The sequence below is a fragment of the Lepidochelys kempii genome, chromosome 1, assembly GCF_965140285.1.
Source record: "Lepidochelys kempii isolate rLepKem1 chromosome 1, rLepKem1.hap1, whole genome shotgun sequence".
Lineage (NCBI taxonomy): Eukaryota > Metazoa > Chordata > Testudines > Cheloniidae > Lepidochelys > Lepidochelys kempii.
In genome coordinates this window covers 112,954,360-112,975,255 of record NC_136380.1, presented here as the reverse complement: position 1 = coordinate 112,975,255, position 20,896 = coordinate 112,954,360, and the positions used below count along the sequence as shown (strand labels likewise).

Below are 20,896 nucleotides of genomic sequence, written 5' to 3'. Positions count from 1 at the left end.
CTAGACTGTCTACTTCTGCTTCTATAAGATCAATAGGAGTCCGACTCCGAGGTCTCCGAAAAGGACCACGGAAAAGCGTTACTTCGCGGCGCCAACAGTCTGCGCTGAGGTCTTGGGGACTGATGAGGCTGCTGACTCTGTTCTGGTGCTAGGGAGTCATGCACCGGGGATGGAGACCGCTGGGACATCATTGTGGGCTCTTCCCTTGACCGTGCCAGGGGAGCAACTGGTGGCGACCTATCCCGTCTAGGCAGGGAGAATGGTGCTGTGAGATGGAGCAGGTCCTGGGCTGCCTTGAACGCCTCTGGGGTCAACAGGAGGTGTAGCTCTCGGCTTGACGATCGAGAAGGGTCTGGACTCGACCACTGTTCCACGACAGCAGGAGTCAATGCGACTGTCATTGGCAGTGGGGCCAAATTACCATAGTCCAACTCGGGTCTCAAAATGGCGAGCTCCTTGGGCCAATCCAGGCCGCCTCTTCTGTGGCACTGCCGATTGAGACCAGCGCCAACCTGCAGCATGTGAGCCACAAGTGGAGCTGGGACGGTGACGAGTTCTTATCTACTTGGCACCAATCCCCACGCCAACGGTGCTGGGGCACTTTGTACCGAGGAGGAGGTACTCAGTGCAGGGTCTGCCGACCCAGGGTGGGATTGGGAGCAGAGTGCAGCTTCCGTTAGTGGGATCTTCAGGCACTGATTCCTATTTTTTAACGTCCTGGGGCGAAACCCCCTGCAGGTCCTACAGCAATCCTCTGGATGATGCTCCCTCAAACACTTGAAACATGAAGTGTGAGGATTGCTTCTGGGTATTCACTTGCTGCAGACTTCACAGGTTTTGAAGCCTGGAGACAGCTGCATGCCCCAGCGCCGGGATAGCGCTGGAGGGGAAACCCCCACAAAGGACACAGTAGGTACTTAAAGGTAGTTCTTAACTACTTAACACTAACTACAAAACATAATGAATAACTAAATACAGACTGCCAAATGTGCGGGTCATGACAAGAGCAAGGGGAAGTTCCAGCTAACTGTCACTGGTGGTAAGAAGGAACTGAAGGGGTGGTGGGTCTGTAGGGCCCTATATTGAGCACCGTGGACGCGCCACTCCATGGGGTGCCTGGACTGACCCAACGGATACTTCTAGGGGAAAAATCTTCCAGCTGCCATTCGCATGCACGTGCACACACACACACACACACACACTTGACTGGAACTGAAATGAACAAACACTCAAAGAAGAAACAGGTACCAGGGACAAGGCAGGGCTCAGGAAACAGGCAAGAAGGCAGAATCCAGTGTAGCAGCCAGCCAGGCATTCACCTAGTTGCTTGGACAACTTCCTATGCCTCCTTCTGGCTTCAATAGCAAGTCTGAGCCAATCAGAGAAGCCACAGCATCAATGTTTTCATACTCACACCCCGAAGGGAACCATAGAGTTGGTGGATCTCTCAACAGGTGGTCATCTGTGGAGGATTTCCTGATGGATAATCCCTCCCTATTTATGCTGGAGAACACATTTTATTCTGTGTTACACTCACACCAATAACCCATATGCATAAAGGTTACAACCTAATCACCTTATTTAATAATTTAATTGTTATATATTGTGGTTAATTCATAAGTAATCAATGGGGGGATTAACAGATTTAAATTGTAGGTACAAGTGTGGGAATAGGTAGGATGGGGTATCGGCTTGATAAGCATATATTATTAGTAAGTGTGTGTTAGGTAGATAAGTAAGATAACGCTATTAAGGTAAGGCCTAGAGGCCTGAGGCCTGTCAAATTTCATCTTAGCCATATCAGGCTTTAGTAGAAGGCTGAAAGAAGCTGACATGACTGGTTGGTCCAGGGTAACTAGTAAAACTGCAAGATCATCATCAAAGAGGTGTTAATTGATGATGATTGTGAAAATATGACACAAAATATCCCAGGCTATACTGCAAACTTCCCATTTCCCTTATCTGGATTTCCACATCCTAAACATGTTGGGGTGCCCTGCTTTTCATAGGCTATTTTCTTAGTTTCCCTTATCTTCGTTAACATTGACATCAATAAGTCACCATGGTAACTTGCAGTCATTGCAGAATTTTCTATGGTGTTACAGTTGGGCATTTTGCAAGATGAATGGCACATAGCCACTTCTGTAGCCATAGCCGCAGTAGCATAATCCGCCACATCCCAGGAAGCCTGCAGAGCTGATTGATGATCAGACAACCTTCCACAACAAAGGACTAAAACTGCTCCCTAACCCTTTCCAGCAATTTATTTGCAAACTGAGAGACTGCCTTCCAGTTGTTATAATCACATTTAGGCAATGCAGAGCTGTAAACACACCACAGAATTAATCTTTCTCCCAAAGAGATCAAGCTTTTTTGGATCTTTTTCCTTGGGGGTGGCTGTTGCCCAGTCTTGACTACTCTTCTCTTTCACCATGGCCACTACTAGTGAGCCCAGCATAGCAAGTAAATAAATACTGCTCAAACCCTTGAGGCAGAATCTGGCGATCACATTCTGTTCATTTGGCCACAGGGGGAATGGAGGAAGGGGCTTGCCACAGGTAGGCTGTATGAGGGGCCTCATTTATGGGACGAGTTATTTCCTGCTGTAGCCAAGTACAAAACATCACTTTATGGGTATTCTCCTCCATTAGCTCTACTTGTATATGAACAAAAGCAGCCAATTTTCTGAGTAGCTCTTGGTATACCCTAAAATCATCTGATACCAGAAAGGATGCCTCTGGTACTAAAGTCTTATCTGGTCGTTAGGATGATGCATTAAGGGAAAACAAGGGAGAAACCTCCCAAGGTTAGTCCTGCAGTACTGGGATAGACTATTACTCTGACATAGGGAGAAGTCCAGTAATACAGAGTCCATAGGTTGATTGGTACCAACTGTCACAGGCCTCAGTACCAGCAGCCAAAAAATCTCTCCTATGGAATCTGCTCCTGCGAGAGTGTGGCAATGTTGATCTGGATGCTGGAGCATCCGCCAGGCCATCCAGTATGGTCAGTAACAAAGCTGGAATGATACCAGGCCCCAGTTGTGCCTGGCCCGAATGTCCCAATCCCTGGCTCTACGCTTCTCAAATCTCCATCTGTAAGTAGGAGAATGGGACCTGGAGGAAGCCCTGGACTCTCGATAGTGAGACTCAAGGACTCACCTCAGATTCTGATGAAATGGAATAGTCTGAAAACCAAGGCAGTGAAGTACTGAGGGTGGGCATGGGAGGGCTCTTGGAGATCATGCCCAGGATCTATGCTGGGAATGCAGCAGCAGAGGAAGCATGGTCAGCTTCCTAGCTGCTGGTACCATGCAAAAGGTGGAGCTGGCACCAAAGTGGAGGATTATGAAGAGAGCAGTACCAGGCATATGATTGGTGGGCCGACAGCAGAATGCAGTCTATACACTTTTTGTTGCAAACTGTTTATGAGAATAAGCTGTTAACAGGAAAGTTTACACAGAAAACAAAAAAACCCTAACCAAAATAAAAATATATCTTCTTCCAGGACTACCCTGTAACCATCCCAAAATATCAAACTTACCTTTGAATGTTGCTTTTCAGTTTCTTGCAAGCAACAGAAAAATAATATCCCTGTACATTTATCACTTATGTCCTCTTTACCCAGAAAAACAAAATACAGATTGCTTATGCATGTTAGGGTGCAGGGGAGACGATTAGGGGACAGTGGCTGGGTATGTGTCTGAATAAGGAAGAGAATGTGTCTAATCATGAGAGGTGAGTGTGTACAATACTGGAGATGGGTGTGGGGGGGCGAGGTTAATGGGGGTTGTGAACGTTGATGGTGTGTATAGATGGTGATGTTTGTTTTTTCCTTTAAAAAAAACAAACCAAAAGAAATTTAAAAAAAACTTAGTAGGAGTCAGTTCTGAATCTTTATAGCAGCTGTATTTCAAATTTTTTAAAAAATCCTTACAAATGATTTATTCATTTTAACTATTTTTGGAATGTGGCTTTACTTTGCATAATCTGTACTTCAGCAACTATTACCAACTCGGTTAACAAACACACCAAGATATATAGTATCCAAAGTGCAATACATGGGATAAAGAAGTCACCTATGATAACATATTCTAAAATGACTAATTTATTGCACAAAAATAAGATTCCTAGGGAAAATGGTAAAATACTTTTACCAAGTATTTCCAACCTCTGTTTCTGCACAGACAAATTGACAGGTGATGACAGCAGCAACAGCTCTTCTGGTAGAACCAGGTCCCCCAGATTCTCGTTGAGAAGACAGCCTCTTCTGCTTGGATATAAAATGCTCTTGCTATTTTGGAGAGGAAAAAAAACGGTTAGGAAGAAACGTCAGCCTGCAGCTGTAGAAGAGCCGTAACTCAGCTGACAGTTAAGTTAAAATAGGAGAGGAACTGAACATTCAACTGCAGCCTCCTTTACAAAACACTTTTAAAAGTATGTATGTGAACATGAGACTATGAACTCTCCATTTCTGACTTAAGAACTCCGCCTAAGAAAAAGCTCAAAAATCGATTTAAAAAAAAAATCTATATATAATGTGCCTATCCATTGCCCTAGGCACATGTACATTAAAAACCTTCACAAGACTTTTCAACCTCCTCACCCATTCAGAATAAAATTAACTACACACAAAATCCCCCTTTCTTTCCTCACCCCTCCCAACCACTCCCCTCCCCTCCCTCCTCAAAAAACCCACCTTCTCAAGAGTCTAGTAGAATAGATAGGCCTTGAAGCACATCTTGAAGATGAAAAGATTCTGACTAGTTTGAGCCAATGTGTTTGTTGCAGGACAGCAAGTTCCAGACCTTAGGGACCTCTTCTTGAGAATGCCCAACCAAAAGGAGCTTCCTGTCTGTCTGAACTGATCAGGTGTTACACAGTTCCTAGGTACCAAAGAAATAGGAGCTAGTAACCCTTCCTACAACAGGCTCTCCTGGTGTCTGACCTTTATTTTTTCTATATGGTGCCCCAGCTGTGTGGTTTCCATGTCCAATCCCCACTGAGCAGGGGCTCTAAGAAGTGTTGGGTTTTTTTTGTATTTTTAATACTGGGTACCCCACTTCAATGCATTTTTAGGCCAATTTCCTAGCCCAATTTCATGCAAACTTCTGGAATTCTCCCCTCATGACAGCCAGGATTCATAGAACCTGCCTATGCAATCCAAAGAACAATCTATACCTCCCTTAAACTGCAGTAGAGGGGCACTAAGGATATGAGCACCCCCGTCTGAGAGGAAGATGCTCTGGAAGGAGTTTCAGAGGGTATCAGATACAGAGGATTCCCGTCCCACATCCCTTGTCCAACTGGACTGACCAGATTCAGTCCCTGCTGAGAGTGGGAATTTGCCCCAATTACAATTATTGGCTATACTCTGTTGGACAGCCCAAATACAAGTTTGTGCCACCACATTTTCACCAGTTTATTGTTACCAGCGCTAGCTAAAAAAGCTAGCATGGGTATGCCTATCATGCTACAATTACACTTTCATTTTGCAGTGAGGACACACCCTAAGAAAACAGCATGAGGGAAAATTGCATCTCTCAAAGTTTAGTTTTTAAAGAGATAAAAGAATTATGTTCTCTTCAGAAGCAACAGCACAGCGGAAAGGGGAGAAAAACCTAAAGCTCCCCACAGAGAAAAGGTCCAAAAACCAAAGGAAAATGCCTATGTATTGCACAGGGATGTGAAAATATTTAGCATATGTGATGAGTGTTTTTCATCTATAGATCTCAAAGATCTTTACCAAGGAGGTATCTATCAATATCCTCAACTTTTCAAAGTGCTGTGGAAAGATCAAGTAATATATGTCCCAATATATAGCATTTAACTAATAGCACTAATTCTATAGTCTTCCAGTGTTTGTTCCTTTTGGGGGCTTTCTTCACATCTTTCTTTGATAACTATGAAACAAATGATATGTCGGGTAGTTTTATTGTTTTTTTTCCCTAAAAGCACTGTCAGAAATGATTGACTTTATTCCAACATAATATTTAAGGTGGCTTGTTAACCAGATTTATAATTGATAGATTAAATTTTAGGCCTATTACTTGATTCTGATGTCTAAAAAGTGAATTAATCACCTTTCTATCTCAGGAAAAACAACATGTAACATATATTTGCTGGTTCCTGAGCTTTGAAGTACTCAAAACAACTGGACTGCTACACTATTTTTCTTCTTCATGAGGATTTTCAGTTCTATACATTATCAAACACAAAAAAACTGTTAAAAGTGAGCCAAGGTTGCTGAACTTAATTAACAAAACACAGATAAGTTAAAATTAAAGTATCCTGAATTAAACTACTTAAACTTAAACCTCCCCCTCCCCAATATTCACAAATTTTAAGGCAAGTAAGGATGAGGAAGAAGAGAGGGGAGAAGTTTATACAAAACATGGTTAGTATTCATTTTAAGCAGGAGCACAGAACGGCCCTACTTAGTTTATTGGATGGAGAAATTATTTCTGTTCATAAAACACAAGGTTGTTAATTGTAAATAGTGATGCACAGAGCAGATTTAAAAATAAAATACCACAGAGATTTTTTAAGTACTGTACACACACCATTCAGTTATATCTTTACCTTGACAAAATAACCAAGTGAAATGTAAAGAGAATTTCTACAGCCTTATAATCAGCACATTCTGCCTTGCTTATAATCAAGCTAACTTTTGAAAATAATAGCTCAAGCATGTCACTGATTTCAGAAAACTGTATCAGATGTATCTATTAAAATATTTATGATACTCTGAATATTTGTGCCATTCACATTTGTTGCCTGATCAGCTTTCCCAAAGCAGTTCTGCTTACATCTATCTTCCAGTAGTTCAGTACAGATGACAAGATGAAACGATTATCAAAAAAAAGGACAAAACAGAAACCGTAATATCCACTACCCATGCTTAAAAAGCTTTGACATCAATTTAATATATAGCAAATTAGATTCAGCTGATAAAAAAATTGCTCTCCACAAATGCATGCACAGGCTGAACAAAATAATGGATATTTTTGAAATTATTCCGGTCTTAAAAGTATAAAATATTATATTAGCAACAAAACCCTAGTTATTTTTGGCCTATGACAAAGTGTTCCTCACAGACAGGTTGAAAACTTAGAAGCCACAATAATTATATAGTAGCCCTTGGCTACTCAATTTGATGAATATTGTACACTTTCATTTTCAGGATATATTTTTAAAGTTTCACAGTCTTAAGAGCAGTCACAGGGTACAGTAACCAGTTTTAAAAACATAATATATGAATTTCACCTTTTATTCCATTATGTAAGATTATTTTGTAGAAACAATAAAATTGGAAATAGTCTGTTGGAAATGAATATTTTTTAACAGTCTTAAGATTACTTCTCTGGTGGTAAGTGTAGAGAAGTAGTTGGGATTTGTATAAAAATAGCAAATTCCTGAATGCCAAAGGAACAAAAAAGCTAAATCCAAATGTTTTACACTTTTACAAAATGAGATCTATACCAGTGTTAGTCATGAACTATGGTCTGACATTGACGTTTCTAACATCATATCACTTTCATTCATTTCAATCTCAAAGGTTTCTTCTAATGGACGAGTAGTATCTGTAGTTTTCCTTTGATTTGATGTTTCCAGTGTCACAATACCACTTTCATCCAGCGTTTGTCTTTCTATATCAAATTCCCTGAAATCCCAGGGAGGTGAAATAATGTTCTTTAATGTCTTCATAGTGTGTACATCGAAGTCATAACATCTTAATTTGTCCTTAATTTCTGTTCCTAGAAATAAACAAAGTTATTAATTACTGTCCAAGTGAACATTCCCAAGATTTCACATCTCATAAAATATTTAGTTTACCAGCAAATAATCATGCCACTTATACATCCACCAACCACTGACGAGAAAGTCCATAAACTTTATGCTTTATGCACTAGAACCGCTGCAAGAAGCCACCAATAGTAGGCAATCTCCTGTCTTAAAAAGACCCAAGGTATCCCAATATATTGAGTACAATTCAGCTTCACTTTTCCTAGAAGACCTCTTTCTGTTAAGTGACTGGACAGAAATTAGTTTAAGTCAGTTTTACACATATACAGCTCAATTATTACAAACTTGTATCCTTTAGTCAAATAACTGTCTAGTACATCAGAATGTATCAACTGACTATATATGCAATAAGCCCTGACATTTAGAGGAAATGCATTTCCAACTGCTTTTCACACTGCCAAACCAATTTGTTGGAGTGACAACACAGACATTACTTCCTAATTGGCTTCAGCCTCATTAACATGCTTCACGGTATACTAACTCTATTATTCACCATGGAGAAATGAACAAGTTCAGTGAAACAGAAAAATGTGTGTAATTAGGAAGCTGTGTGTGAAAAATTACTTCCGTACTGCGTAAACATCTCAAACTTTGGCATAATGGGGGGCGGGGGGGGGCCTTCATTACCTCATGTGGGATCACTGTCCTGTTTTTTAAAGTATTGATTTTGGGGGGGCGCAGGTTTATGTATCCCTCCTGCTTCTACAGGGGACAAGTGTGATATTCATTCACTACCACAAAGACATGTTAGCCAGAGATTCCCTACATAAACTTATCTTATGTATCATTTGTGAGCAACTCCTACAGATAATATTGATCTTAAATATTGATCATTCCCCACCGCCTTAATCTTTAAGCTGTGACAAGCAATTTTTATTTAAAGAAACAGTCACTGTTTTGCTAATAAAAAGACATGTTTTTTCCTTTTTTTTTTATTCTTTGCTCTTTGCTGTCTTCACACAATTACACTTTAGTAATTTTCAACCAAGAACTCTCCTCTGTCTTGATATTTACAAAAAAAACTTGACAGTGGCTATAAAGCTGGTGTGCTGTTATCAGTTCAAATGGATTCCAGGTCAGTAATAAGGAAAAAATTACCACCTAAAAGCTGCTTGGTGAAATAAGTCGATAGCCTCAGCCCTGTTCTTAGTGGATGGGACATTAAAAAAAAACATTATTATTGACACTCCTACTGAAAGCCTGAAGTGTCCAAGGATTAAATGAGCAGGGATACTGAACTAACTGTTCATCCTTTAGAGATGGTCCCTTCCCAGTCAAGCAGCAAGCAGTCTGAACACATTTTCCAGTCTTCTTTCCTTATCCCCCTCTGTATCTCCAATCACAAAGACCTCTAAAGTTTAAAGCAGTCTCTATCTTCTCCATATTCTACCTTTAAACACATTTCTTCCAGGAATCAGAATCACAGAAATGTAGGACTTGAAGAGACCTATATTGGTCATATAGTCCAGTCCTCTGCACGGAGGCAGAACAAAGTATTCTCTAACCAAGGGTCTCAAACTCAAACGACCACAAGGGCCACATGAGGACTAGTACTTTGGACCGAGGGCCACACCACAGACCAACACCCCCCCCCCGCTGCCCCGCCCCCGCCCCCACTCCACCCCTTCTCTGAGGCCCTGCCCTGCCCCACCTCTTCCCTGCCCCCATTCCAACCCCTTCCCTGAAATCCCCACCCCAACTCCATCCCCTCCCTGTCCCCAGGGGGTGCAGGAGGGGTGCAGGGTGCGGCAGGGGGTTGGGGTGCAGCATGGGGCTCAGGGCAGGGGGTTGGGGTGCAGGAGGGGTGTGGGGTGCAGCAGGGGGTTCAGGGCAGGGGCTTTGGCTGCAGGAGGGGCTCAGGGGGTGGGTCTGGCCCAGTTTGCACTGGGGGCAGGGCAGGCTCCCTGCCTGCCTGCCCTGCCCCACGCCGCTCCGGGAAGTGGCTAGGACCTGGGTGGGGGGCACAGGGGTCTGTGTGTTGCCCCGGCCGCTCCTCCAGGTATCTCCCCCAAAGATCCCATTGGCTGGGAATGGTGGTCAATGGGACTTAATAGTTCAGTGGGACTTAATAGTTCTAGAACGGAACTTGCAGCAGATCTTACACCAGTCCTTTTGGTGACCTTCCCCTAGGCACCTTATACAAGAAGTGTGGGGGTCACTCTTTGGCATGCACTTAGCGCAGACTTCACAAGTTTTGAAATCCAGGGACTGCGGCATACCCTGGTTCCGGGGAGTCGGAAGGGGGGGGAACCCCCAACTAACTACTATACAACTAACTAGAGAGAACTATACACAAAAAACGGAGATAAAGGCACTTGCTAGGCAAGGGCTATGGGATGTTTCAGCTAACCATCACTGGTGGTAAGAAGGAACTGAGGGGGTGGCGGGTTGGCAGGGCTCTATACTGAGCGCCATGAAGGCACGACTCCAGGGAGCGCCCATGCCGACCCAATGGAGGCTGCTATGGGAAAAATCTTCCAGCTACCATGCACGTGCACACACCTGATTGGAATGGACATGAACAGGCACTCGAAGAAACACTTCTGGTTAAGCCAAGATGGTCCTTTATCATATTTCCTATCTTTTTTACGCATTAGGATAGTTTGCTCTTTGTGCCCTTAATAATGTTTTTTTAAAAAACTTCCAGCTCTCCAGAACTCTTTTTTACATTAGATTTCCTTCCTTCCTACTGTGTCCATACTTGTCTCTTTACCTGAATCATCCTGTGTTTTGTCTTTGTCTTCAAGCATTTTGCATGGTGACATGTATATTGGGGGTGCTATGAATGATTATTAAAAATAGATGCTAAAATAAACTGTCCTAGAAGCCATTATTTATGGTATCAATAACTAGTTTCTCCAGACAGTGCCAAGATTCAATCAGTTAATATTGGAATATACATCTCCTTCACAATGGAATAGTCTTTAATGTCCTCCATGTAAAAAAAAAATCTTGTCCCAGATTTATATATTTTCCTTTCTGATCTTAACATAAGACTCTTCCCACTGAATTTAATGAACTCTCTCTTGATTCAGTAGCTTGCTACCAATTTTTTTTTCTGATGGGTTTCTGTTGTACATGTAACATTAGATTTCAGAGTAGCAGCCGTGTTAGTCTGTATTCGCAAAAAGAAAAGGAGTACTTGTGGCACCTTAGAGACTAACCAATTTATTTGAGCATAAGCTTTCGTGAGCTACAGCTCACTTCATCGGATGCATTATGCTCAAATAAATTGGTTAGTCTCTAAGGTGCCACAAGTACACTTTTTCTTCATGTAACATTAGAGGATCTTTTATGGGATACACATTAACAATTTTTTCTTTTACTATTAATTTTACTACATATAGTGACAAATGATATACTTACCAATGTAAGCTTCGGAATCACCAATATACATTTCTATGCAGTGTCCAAGCATGGTGACTGAAAAAGTGTCATCCCTCCTAAGACCAAGGGCCTGTAAAAAACAGAGTACAGAATATTCAATAGGAGAAAGATATTTGCAACATCATAGCATCATCATAACTTCACACAGTTTTTTCTCTTCATTTCTATGTCTACTTTAGTTGCTGCTTCAGATTGTGTTCTTCATTCATAACAGTCTTCACTATAAAATGAGGCTCCCCTTCCAACAAATGAACAAAAAATACCGCTGCTTCTTTAACTGACAAAAAGTTAAGATTGCAGAGCCATTATCTTTCAAAACTCGTGGTGATCGGGGGAGGTCCTGGACAATTGAAAAAAGGCAGTATTTAGTGCCCATCTTTAAAAAAGGGAAGAAGGAAAATCCGGGGAACTACAGACTGGTCATCCTCACCCCAATCTCTGGAAAAATCATGGAACAGGTCCTCAAGGAATCCATTTTGAAGCACTTGGAGGAGAGGAAGGTGATCTAACAAGGTCAGCTCCCAGACTGCTGTGCTGGGCATCACAAAATGCGGAAGAGATGGCCAGCCCTCTGTGGAGATAGAGGCGGTTAGGGACTATTTAGAAAAGCTGGACGTGCACAAGTCCATGGGGCCGGACGAGTTGCATCCGAGAGTGCTGAAGGAATTGGCGGCTGTGATTGCAGAGCCACTGGCCATTATCTTTGAAAACTCGTGGCGAACCGGGGAAGTCCCGGATGACTGGAAAAAGGCTAATGTAGTGCCAATCTTTAAAAAAGGGAAGAAGGAAGATCCTGGGAACTACAGGCCAGTCAGCCTCACCTCAGTCCCTGGAAAAATCATGGAGCAGGTCCTCAAAGAATCAATCCTGAAGCACTTGCATGAGAGGAAAGTGATCAGGAACAGCCAGCATGGATTCACCAAGGGAAGGTCATGCCTGACTAATCTAATCGCCTTTTATGATGAGATTACTGGTTCTGTGGATGAAGGGAAAGCAGTGGATGTATTGTTTCTTGACTTTAGCAAAGCTTTTGACACGGTCTCCCATAGTATTCTTGTCAGCAAGTTAAGGAAGTACGGGCTGGATGAATGCACTATAAGGTGGGTAGAAAGCTGGCTAAATTGTCGGGCTCAACGGGTAGTGATCAATGGCTCCATGTCTAGTTGGCAGCCAGTATCAAGTGGAGTGCCCCAAGGGTCGGTCCTGGGGCCGGTTTTATTCAATATCTTCATAAATGATCTGGAGGATGGTGTGGATTGCACTCTCAGCAAATTTGCGGATGATACTAAACTGGGAGGAGTGGTAGATACGCTGGAGGGGAGGGATAGGATACAGAAGGACCTAGACCAATTGGAAGATTGGGCCAAAAGGAATCTGATGAGGTTCAATAAGGATAAGTGCAGGGTCCTGCACTTAGGACGGAAGAACCCAATGCACAGCTACAGACTAGGGACCGAATGGCTAGGCAGCAGTTCTGCGGAAAAGGACCTAGGGGTGACAGTGGACGAGAAGCTGGATATGAGTCAGCAGTGTGCCCTTGTTGCCAAGAAGGCCAATGGCATTTTGGGATGTATAAGTAGGGGCATAGCGAGCAGATCGAGGGACGTGATCATTCCCCTCTATTCGACATTGGTGAGGCCTCATCTGGAGTACTGTGTCCAGTTTTGGGCCCCACACTTCAAGAAGGATGTGGGTAAATTGGAGAGAGTCCAGCGAAGGGCAACAAAAATGATTAGGGGACTGGAACACATGAGTTATGAGGAGAGGCTGAGGGAGCTGGGATTGTTTAGCCTGCAGAAGAGAAGAATGAGGGGGGATTTGATAGCTGCTTTCAACTACCTGAAAGGGGGTTCCAAAGAGGATGGCTCTAGACTGTTCTCAATGGTAGCAGATGACAGAACGAGGAGTAATGGTCTCAAGTTGCAGTGGGGGAGGTTTAGATTGGATATTAGGAAAAACTTTTTCACTAAGAGGGTGGTGAAACACTGGAATGCGTTACCTAGGGAGGTGGTAGAATCTCCTTCCTTAGAGGTTTTTAAGGTCAGGCTTGACAAAGCCCTGGCTGGGATGATTTAACTGGGAATTGGTCCTGCTTTGAGCAGGGGGTTGGACTAGATGACCTTCTGGGGTCCCTTCCAACCCTGATATTCTATGATTCTATGATCAGAAACAGTCAACACCAAGGGCATGTGACGGAGAGACTGCCGAGACTTATCAAGCCCTCGAATCACTACCCCTTCCTGCTTCTCCACGTGGGCACCAATGATACTGCCAAGAATAACCTTGAGCGGATCACTGCAGACTACGTGACTCTGGGAAGAAGGATAAAGGAGTTCGAGGCGCAAGTGGTGTTCTCGTCCATCCTCCCCGCAGAAGGAAAAGGCCTGGGTAGAGACCGTTGAATCGTGGAAGTCAACGAATGGCTACGCAGGTGGTGTCGGAGAGAAGGCTTTGGATTCTTTGACCATGGGATGGTTTTCCAGGAAGGAGGAGTGCTAGGAGGAGACGGGCTACACCTAACGAAGAGAGGGAAGAGCATCTTCGCAAGCAGGCTGGCTAACCTAGTGAGGAGGGCTTTAAGGTAGGTTCACCAGGGGAAGGAAACCAAAGCCCTGAGGTAAGTGGGGACGTGGGATACCGGGAGGATGCACGAGCAGGAGAGTGCGAGAGGGGAGGGCTCCTGCCTCATACTGAGAAAGCAGGACAAACAGCAAGTTATCTGAAGTGCCTATACACAAATGCAAGAAGCCTGGGAAACAAGCAGGGAGAACTGGAAGACCTGGCACAATCAAGGAATTATGATGTGATTGGAATAACAGAGACTTGGTGGGATAACTCACATGACTGGAGTATTGTCATGGATGGATATAAGCTGTTCAGGAAGGACAGGAAGGGCAGAAAAGGTCGGGGAGTTGCACTGTATGTAAGGGAGCAGTATGACTGCTCAGAGCTCCAGTATGAAACTGCAGAAAAATCTGAGAGTCTCTGGATTAAGTTTAGAAGTGTGAGCAACAAGGGTGATGTTGTGGTGGGAGTCTGCTATAGACCACCAGACCAGGGGGATGAAGTGGGCGAGGCTTTCTTCCGGCAACTCACGGAAGTTACTAGATCGCAGGCCCTGGTTCTCATGGGAGACTTCAATCACCCTGATATCTGCTGGGAGAGCAACACAGCGATGCACAGACAATCCAGGAAGTTTTTGGAAAGCATAGGGGACAATTTCCTGGTGCGAGTGCTGGAGGAACCAACTAGGCGCAGAGCTCTTCTTGACCTGCTGCTCACAAATAGGGAAGAATTAGTATGGGAAGCAAAAGTGGATGGGAACCTGGGAGGCAGTGACCATAAGACAGTCGAGTTCAGGATCCTGACACAAAGAAGAAAGAAGAGCAGCAGAATATGGACCCTGGACTTCAGAAAAGCAGACTTTGACTCCCTCAGGGAACTGATGGGCAAGATCCCCTGGGAGAATAACATGAGGGGGAAAGGAGTCCAGGAGAGCTGGCTGTATTTTAAAGAATCCTTATTGAGGTTACAGGGACAAACCATCCCGATGTGTAGAAAAAATAGTAAATATGGCAGGCGACCAGCTTGGCTTCACAGTGAAATCCTTGCTGATCTTAAACACAAAAAAGAAGCTTACAAGAAGTGGAAGACTGGACAAATGACCAGGGAAGAGTATAAAAATATTGCTCGGGCATGCAGGAGTGAAATCAGGAAGGCCAAATCACACCTGGAGTTGCATCTAGCAAGAGATGTTAAGAATAACAAGAAGGGTTTCTTCAGTTATGTTAGCAACAAGAAGAAAGTCAAGAAAGGTGTGGGCCCCTTACTGAATGAGGGAGGCAACCTAGTGACAGAGGATGTGGAAAAAGCTGAAGTACTCAATACTTTTTTTGCCTCCGTTTTCACGAACAAGGTCAGGTCCCAGACTACTGCACTGGGCAGCACAGCATGGGGAGGAGGTGACCAGCCCTCTGTGGAGAAAAAAGTGGTTCGGGACTATTTAGAAAAGCTGGATGAGCACAAGTCCATGGGGCCAGATGCGCTGCACCCGAGAGTGCTAAAGGAGTTGGCGGATGTGATTGCAGAGCCATTGGCCATTATCTTTGAAAACTCATGGCGATTGGGGGAGGTCCCGGATGAATGGAAAAAGGCTAATGTAGTGCCCATCTTTAAAAAAGGGAAGGAGGAGGATCCTGGGAACTACAGGCCAGTCAGCCTCATCTCAGTCCCTGGAAAAATCATGGAGCAGATCCTCAAGGAATCAATTCTGAAACACTTAGAGGAGAGGAAAGTGATCAGGAACAGTCAGCATGGATTCACCCAGGGCAAGTCATGCCTGACTAATCTAACTGCCTTCTATGACGAGATAACTGGCTCTGTGGATGAGGGGAAAGCAGTGGATGTGTTATTCCTTGTCTTTAGGAAAGCTTTTGATACCGTCTCCCACAGTATTCTTGCCAGCAAGTTAAAGAAGTATGGGCTGGATGAATGGACTATAAGGTGGATAGAAAGCTGGCTAGATTGTTCGGCTCAACGGGTAGTGATCAATGGCTCCATGTCTAGTTGGCAGCTGGTATCAAGTGGAGTGCCCCAAGGGTCGGTCCTCGGGCCGGTTTCGTTCAATATCTTCATAAATGACCTGGAGGATGGCGTGGACTGCACCCTCAGCAAGTTTGCAGATGACACTAAACTGGGAGGAGAGGTAGATATGCTGGAGGGTAGGGATAGGATACAGAGGGACCTAGACAAATTGGAGGATTGGGCCAAAAGAAATCTGGTGAGGTTCAACAAGGACAAGTGCAGAGTCCTGCATTTAGGACGGAAGAATCCCATGCACCACTACAGACTAGGGACCGAATGGCTAGGCAGCAGTTCTGCAGAAAAGGACCTAGGGGTTACAGTGGACGAGAAACTGGATTTGAGTCAACAGCGTGCCCTTGTTGCCAAGAAGGCCAATGGCATTTTGGGATGTATAAGTAGGGGCATTGCCAGCAGATCGAGGGACATGATCGTTCCCCTCTATTCGACATTGGTGAGGGCTCATCTGGAGTAGTGTGTCCAGTTTTGGGCCCCACACTACAAGAAGGATGTGGAAAAATTGGAGAGAGTCCAGCGGAGGGTAACAAAAATGATTAGGGGACTGGAACACATGACTTATAAGGAGAGGTTGAGGGAACTGGGATTGTTTAGTCTGCGGAAGAGAAGAATGAGGGGGGATTTGATAGCTGCTTTCAATTACCTGAAAGGGGGTTCCAAAGAGGATGGATCAAGACTGTTCTCAGTGGTAGCAGATGACAGAATGAGCAGTAATGGTCTCAAGTTGCAGTGAGGGAGGTTTAGGTTGGATATTAGGAAAAACATTTTCACTAGGAGGGCGGTGAAGCACTGGAATGCGTTACCTAGGGAGGTGGTGGAATCTCCTTCCTTTGAAGTTTTTAAGGTCAGGCTCGACAAAGCCCTGGCTGGGATGATTTAGTTGGGGATTGGTCCTGCTTTGAGCAGGGGGTTGGACTAGATGATCTCCTGAGGTCCCTTCCAACCCTGATATTCTATGATTCTAAGTCATGCCTGACCAACCTGATTGCCTTCTATGATGAGATAACTGGCTCTGTGGATAAACGGTGGATGGGATATACCTTGACTTTAGCAAAGCTTTTGATACGGTCTCCCACAGCAGTCTTGCCAGCAAGTTAAAGTATGGATTGGATGAATGGACTATAAGGTGGAGAGAAAGCTGGCTAGATCATCGGGATCAACGGCTCAATGTCTAGTTGGCAGCTTGTATCAAGCGGAGTGCCCCAGGGGTTGGTCCTGGGGCTGGTTTTGTTCAACATCTTCATTAATGATCTGGACGATGGGATGGATTGCACCCTCAGCAAGTTCAGGGATGACACTAAGATGGGGGGAGACAGACATGCTGGAGGGTAGTGATAGGGTCCAGAGTGACCTAGACAAATTGGAGGATTGGGCCAAAAGAAATCTGATGAGGTTCAACAAGGACAAGTGCAGAGTCCTGCACTTAGGACAGAAGAATCCTACGCACTGCTACAGGCTGGGGACTGACTGGCTAAGCGGCACTTCTGCAGAAAAGGACCTGGGGATTACAGTGAACGAGAAGCTGGATATGAGTCAACAGTGTGCCCTTGTTGCCAAAAGGCTAACAGCATATTGGGCTGCATTAGTAGGAGCATTGCCAGCAGATCAAGGGAAGTGATTATTCCCCTCTATTCGGCACTGGTGAGGCCACACCTGGAGTACTGAGTCCAGTTTTGGGCCCCCCAGTACAGAAAGCATGTGGACAAATTGGAGAGAGTCCAGCAGAGAGCAAAAAAAAAATGATTAGGGGCTGGGGCACATGACTTATCAGGAGAGGCTGAGGGAACTGGGGTTATTTAGTCTGCAGAAGAGAATAGTGAGGGGGAACTTGATAGCAGCCTTCAACGACCTGAAGGGGGATTCCAAAGAGGATGGAGCTCGGCTGTTCTCAGTGGTGGCAGATGACAGAACAAGAAGCAATGGTCTCAAGTTGCAGTGCGGGAGGTCTAGGTTGGATATTAGGAAAAACTTTTTCACTAGGAGGGTGGTGAAGCACTGGAATGGGTTACCTAGGGAGGTGGTGGAAACTCCATCCTTAGAGGTTTTTAAGGCCCAGCTTGACAAAGCCCTGGCTGGGATGATTTAGCTGGGAGGTCCTGACTTTGAGCAGGGGGGTTGGACTGGATGACCTCCTGAAATCTCTTCCAACTCTAATCTTCTATGATTAACAAAACCAAAACTAGATACACTATACCCACCTTTGTTCCAGTACTAAAATTTGTCCACAAAACAGCAGTGCAACCTTTCCTCTTCCATGAAGGAAGATGAATTCATGGAATATAATTAATGATAAATTAATAAAATATAATACTTACAGCTTCTACACTTTGAATCTTTGAGCAAGTTTATTGTTTGTACAGCTAAATTGCAATATACAGACTCAAATTAAAAATTATATTAATATGAGTTGAAGTTGAGTTTAATTTAGGGGTGAAAGCATTGCAGGAATGTTATCCCCAAACCAAGCATTACAAAAACTCAGAAAATTCAGTGTTAAGGTTATACTTAGAAGAAATCCAGACATGTTAAGATGTGGAACCCTTACATGCAAACAACCTTCATTCTGCCCAGGAGTGATATTATATAATAATCATATAATTATGTTTACGGTACTTTAGTGTTTGTGGTCACAGACTAGATTAGACTGATTTTTAAATACACAGGTTTTTCATATTTTTCCCCCCCTCAGTGTCATTACAGAGAAGAGGTAGATAATTTAGAACCTAATTTCTTGAAACGTAAATTATACCATATTTCAGTGAATTCTAACTATCTGGTAAATCTGAAGAGTCTATGTGGGTCACTTATTATGATAATCTGGGACATAGAAAGGACTGACACATACAACATTTCTTAAAGGATCCTTGTAAATGCTCAGAACATTTATTCTATATTCAAAGAGTAAGTGCTGTAAGTTTGAGAAGGCTACATTGTACTTTTCAAACATAAGGCAATGAATTTGTTTTAAGTACACAAATAAAATTTAACCCTACTTATGGAGCTGTGACCAACACCTCTCTCATTTAAACCATATACATACCGTATGAAAATAGTCAATTGCACTTTCAAAATTGCCCATTAGACTGTGTATGTATCCAATGGCAGAGTATGTGGAAGCATTCTGAGGAATCAATACTAGGGCCTGACGATGGTATTCTAATGCTTCTTCATATTTCCTGTTAAGTTTAAATAAAGAGTGCATATTAGTAAGTTCTACCGTGCAAGTACTGTCATTGTACTATGTTTGTAATGTGACTAGCACATGAGACCTACCCTTACTAAGGCCTCTAGGTGGCTCTGCAATATAAACATTAAATAATAAGTTATTGCTTCATACTTGCAAGATGAAAGAATGGACTAAACCTTCATGACATAATCACAGTCTTATTACACAGTAATTCAGAAAGAAGATTACTCTGCTTGTGCAGTAATAGAGGTTTTCGAGATGGTTGTCCCTGTGGGTGTTCCACTTTAAGTGTCTTGGCACCCTACACTTATAATTGGAGATTTGTAGTAGCAGTGCCCAGTTGGCTGCCACGCGCCGCAGCTGTCTTGCGCCGCTCCGAGCAGTGCGCAGCCAACCGTCCCTCAGTTTCTTCTCTACTCCAGAGGATCGGCGTGAAACTCCGAAGTAGAGGGGAGGAAGGGGGGTAGTGGAGCAACCAAAGGGACAACCATCTCGAACCTCAGTTACCACACAAGGTGAGTAACCTTCTCTTCTTCGAGGAGTGTCCCTGTGGGTACTCCACTTTAGGTGACTGTTGAGCAATGCCCCTCAGTGCAGAGGAGGGGCTTTGGAGTTGATTCATTGCCAGTGGATAACACCGTGAGTCCAAACTGAGCATCTGTTGCTGATTGTTGTTCTAGAGCATAGTGTTTAGTGAAAGTACGGGCAGATGCACAGGTAGCTGCTTTGCAAATGTCAGTAATAGATACTGTGACACTGCATCCCATAATCTTCATAGATATATTATGGTATGATTATGGCATAACTATGATGTATTTTAATACAAGATAGGTCATGTGAGAGATCATTGTAAAGGTTATGATTTACTGAATATGATTATCCTATTTGTACGCATGTATCATTTTGGAATCTGAGGTTAGGAATATTGTCTATGTATCTATTACAAATGTAGAAGGTGAATTTCATAAGCTTAAACTGCACAGTCTTTGTGCAGCGCAAGGCAGTATAATTTTGGGTTTACGTGCCAAGGGTGTGTGTGTTCTTGAGCAGCGGGACAGTTCCTTAGCTGTAGACTCCCCATGCAGAGCTGATCATAGTAGCCTGTAAATTCTGCAGCTCGGTGTGTTCTACCTGTGTATATGCTGGTGAAAGAGCAAGCTTAGAGAGCTTGGCAACTTATCACTGCACCACAGTGTGAGAGGGAGCCCAGGCTGGTGGGTCAAGGGGGCTCAGTGGTACCCCAGGGGGAACCCATCACACGTACATTATTGAGAAAGGCCATAAATGTTGATACTGCTCTGATGGGGTGTGTGCAAACTCTCGGTGGAGGTTGCAGGTTGCTGTTTTGATAGCACAAATGGATACACCCAGATATCCATTTGGATAGTCTTTGTTTTGAGATGGTTTGGCCCTTCAAATGTTCTATTATGGAAACTGACAGTTGAGATGATTTTCTGAATGCTTTTGTTCTTTCTATGTAGAAAGCTAGTGCTCTGCGGATGTCCAGCATGTTGAGTGAGGCCTCCCTGCTGTCAGTATGGAGCTTCGGGAAAAATACAGGTAAGTATATGGGATGATTTAAATGAAAAGGGGAGGCAACCTTGGGGATGAACTTGGGGTGTGGTCATAGGATTACTTTATCCTTAAAGAATGTAGTATAAGGTGAGTCTGCCATTAGGGCAACTAATTCTCCCACCTTTCTTGCTGACGTGATGGCAATGAGGAAAGCAACCTTCACTGATAAGTATAACAGAGAGAAAGTTGCAAGGGGTTCAAACAGTTTTCCCATGAGACCGTGTAGAACAAGGTTGAGGTCCCACATGGGAGTAGGGTTTCTTAGTGTTGGGTAAGTGTTTTCTATGCCCTTAAGGAAGCGTTTAGTCATCAGGTGAGCAAAGATAGTGACTCCATCCACCTT

General features: G+C 43.7%; 1 protein-coding gene across 2 annotated transcripts in view; it reads right to left on the bottom strand.

Annotated features, from left to right (window-relative positions):
• Positions 1-3,876: 3,876 nt before the first annotated feature.
• The window catches only part of CDC16 (cell division cycle 16), a 68,038-nt gene continuing 51,018 nt past the window's right edge, over positions 3,877-20,896 (bottom strand). For both annotated transcript variants that reach the window (XM_073350735.2, XM_073350741.2), the window contains exons 16-19: positions 18,832-18,967; positions 11,172-11,262; positions 4,699-7,756; positions 3,877-4,293 (exon numbers count right to left, since the gene is read on the bottom strand). In XM_073350735.2, the coding sequence (XP_073206836.1) occupies positions 7,491-7,756; positions 11,172-11,262; positions 18,832-18,967 (493 nt within the window). In that variant the 3' untranslated portion in view covers positions 3,877-4,293; positions 4,699-7,490. The remainder of the gene's footprint in view (positions 4,294-4,698; positions 7,757-11,171; positions 11,263-18,831; positions 18,968-20,896) is intronic.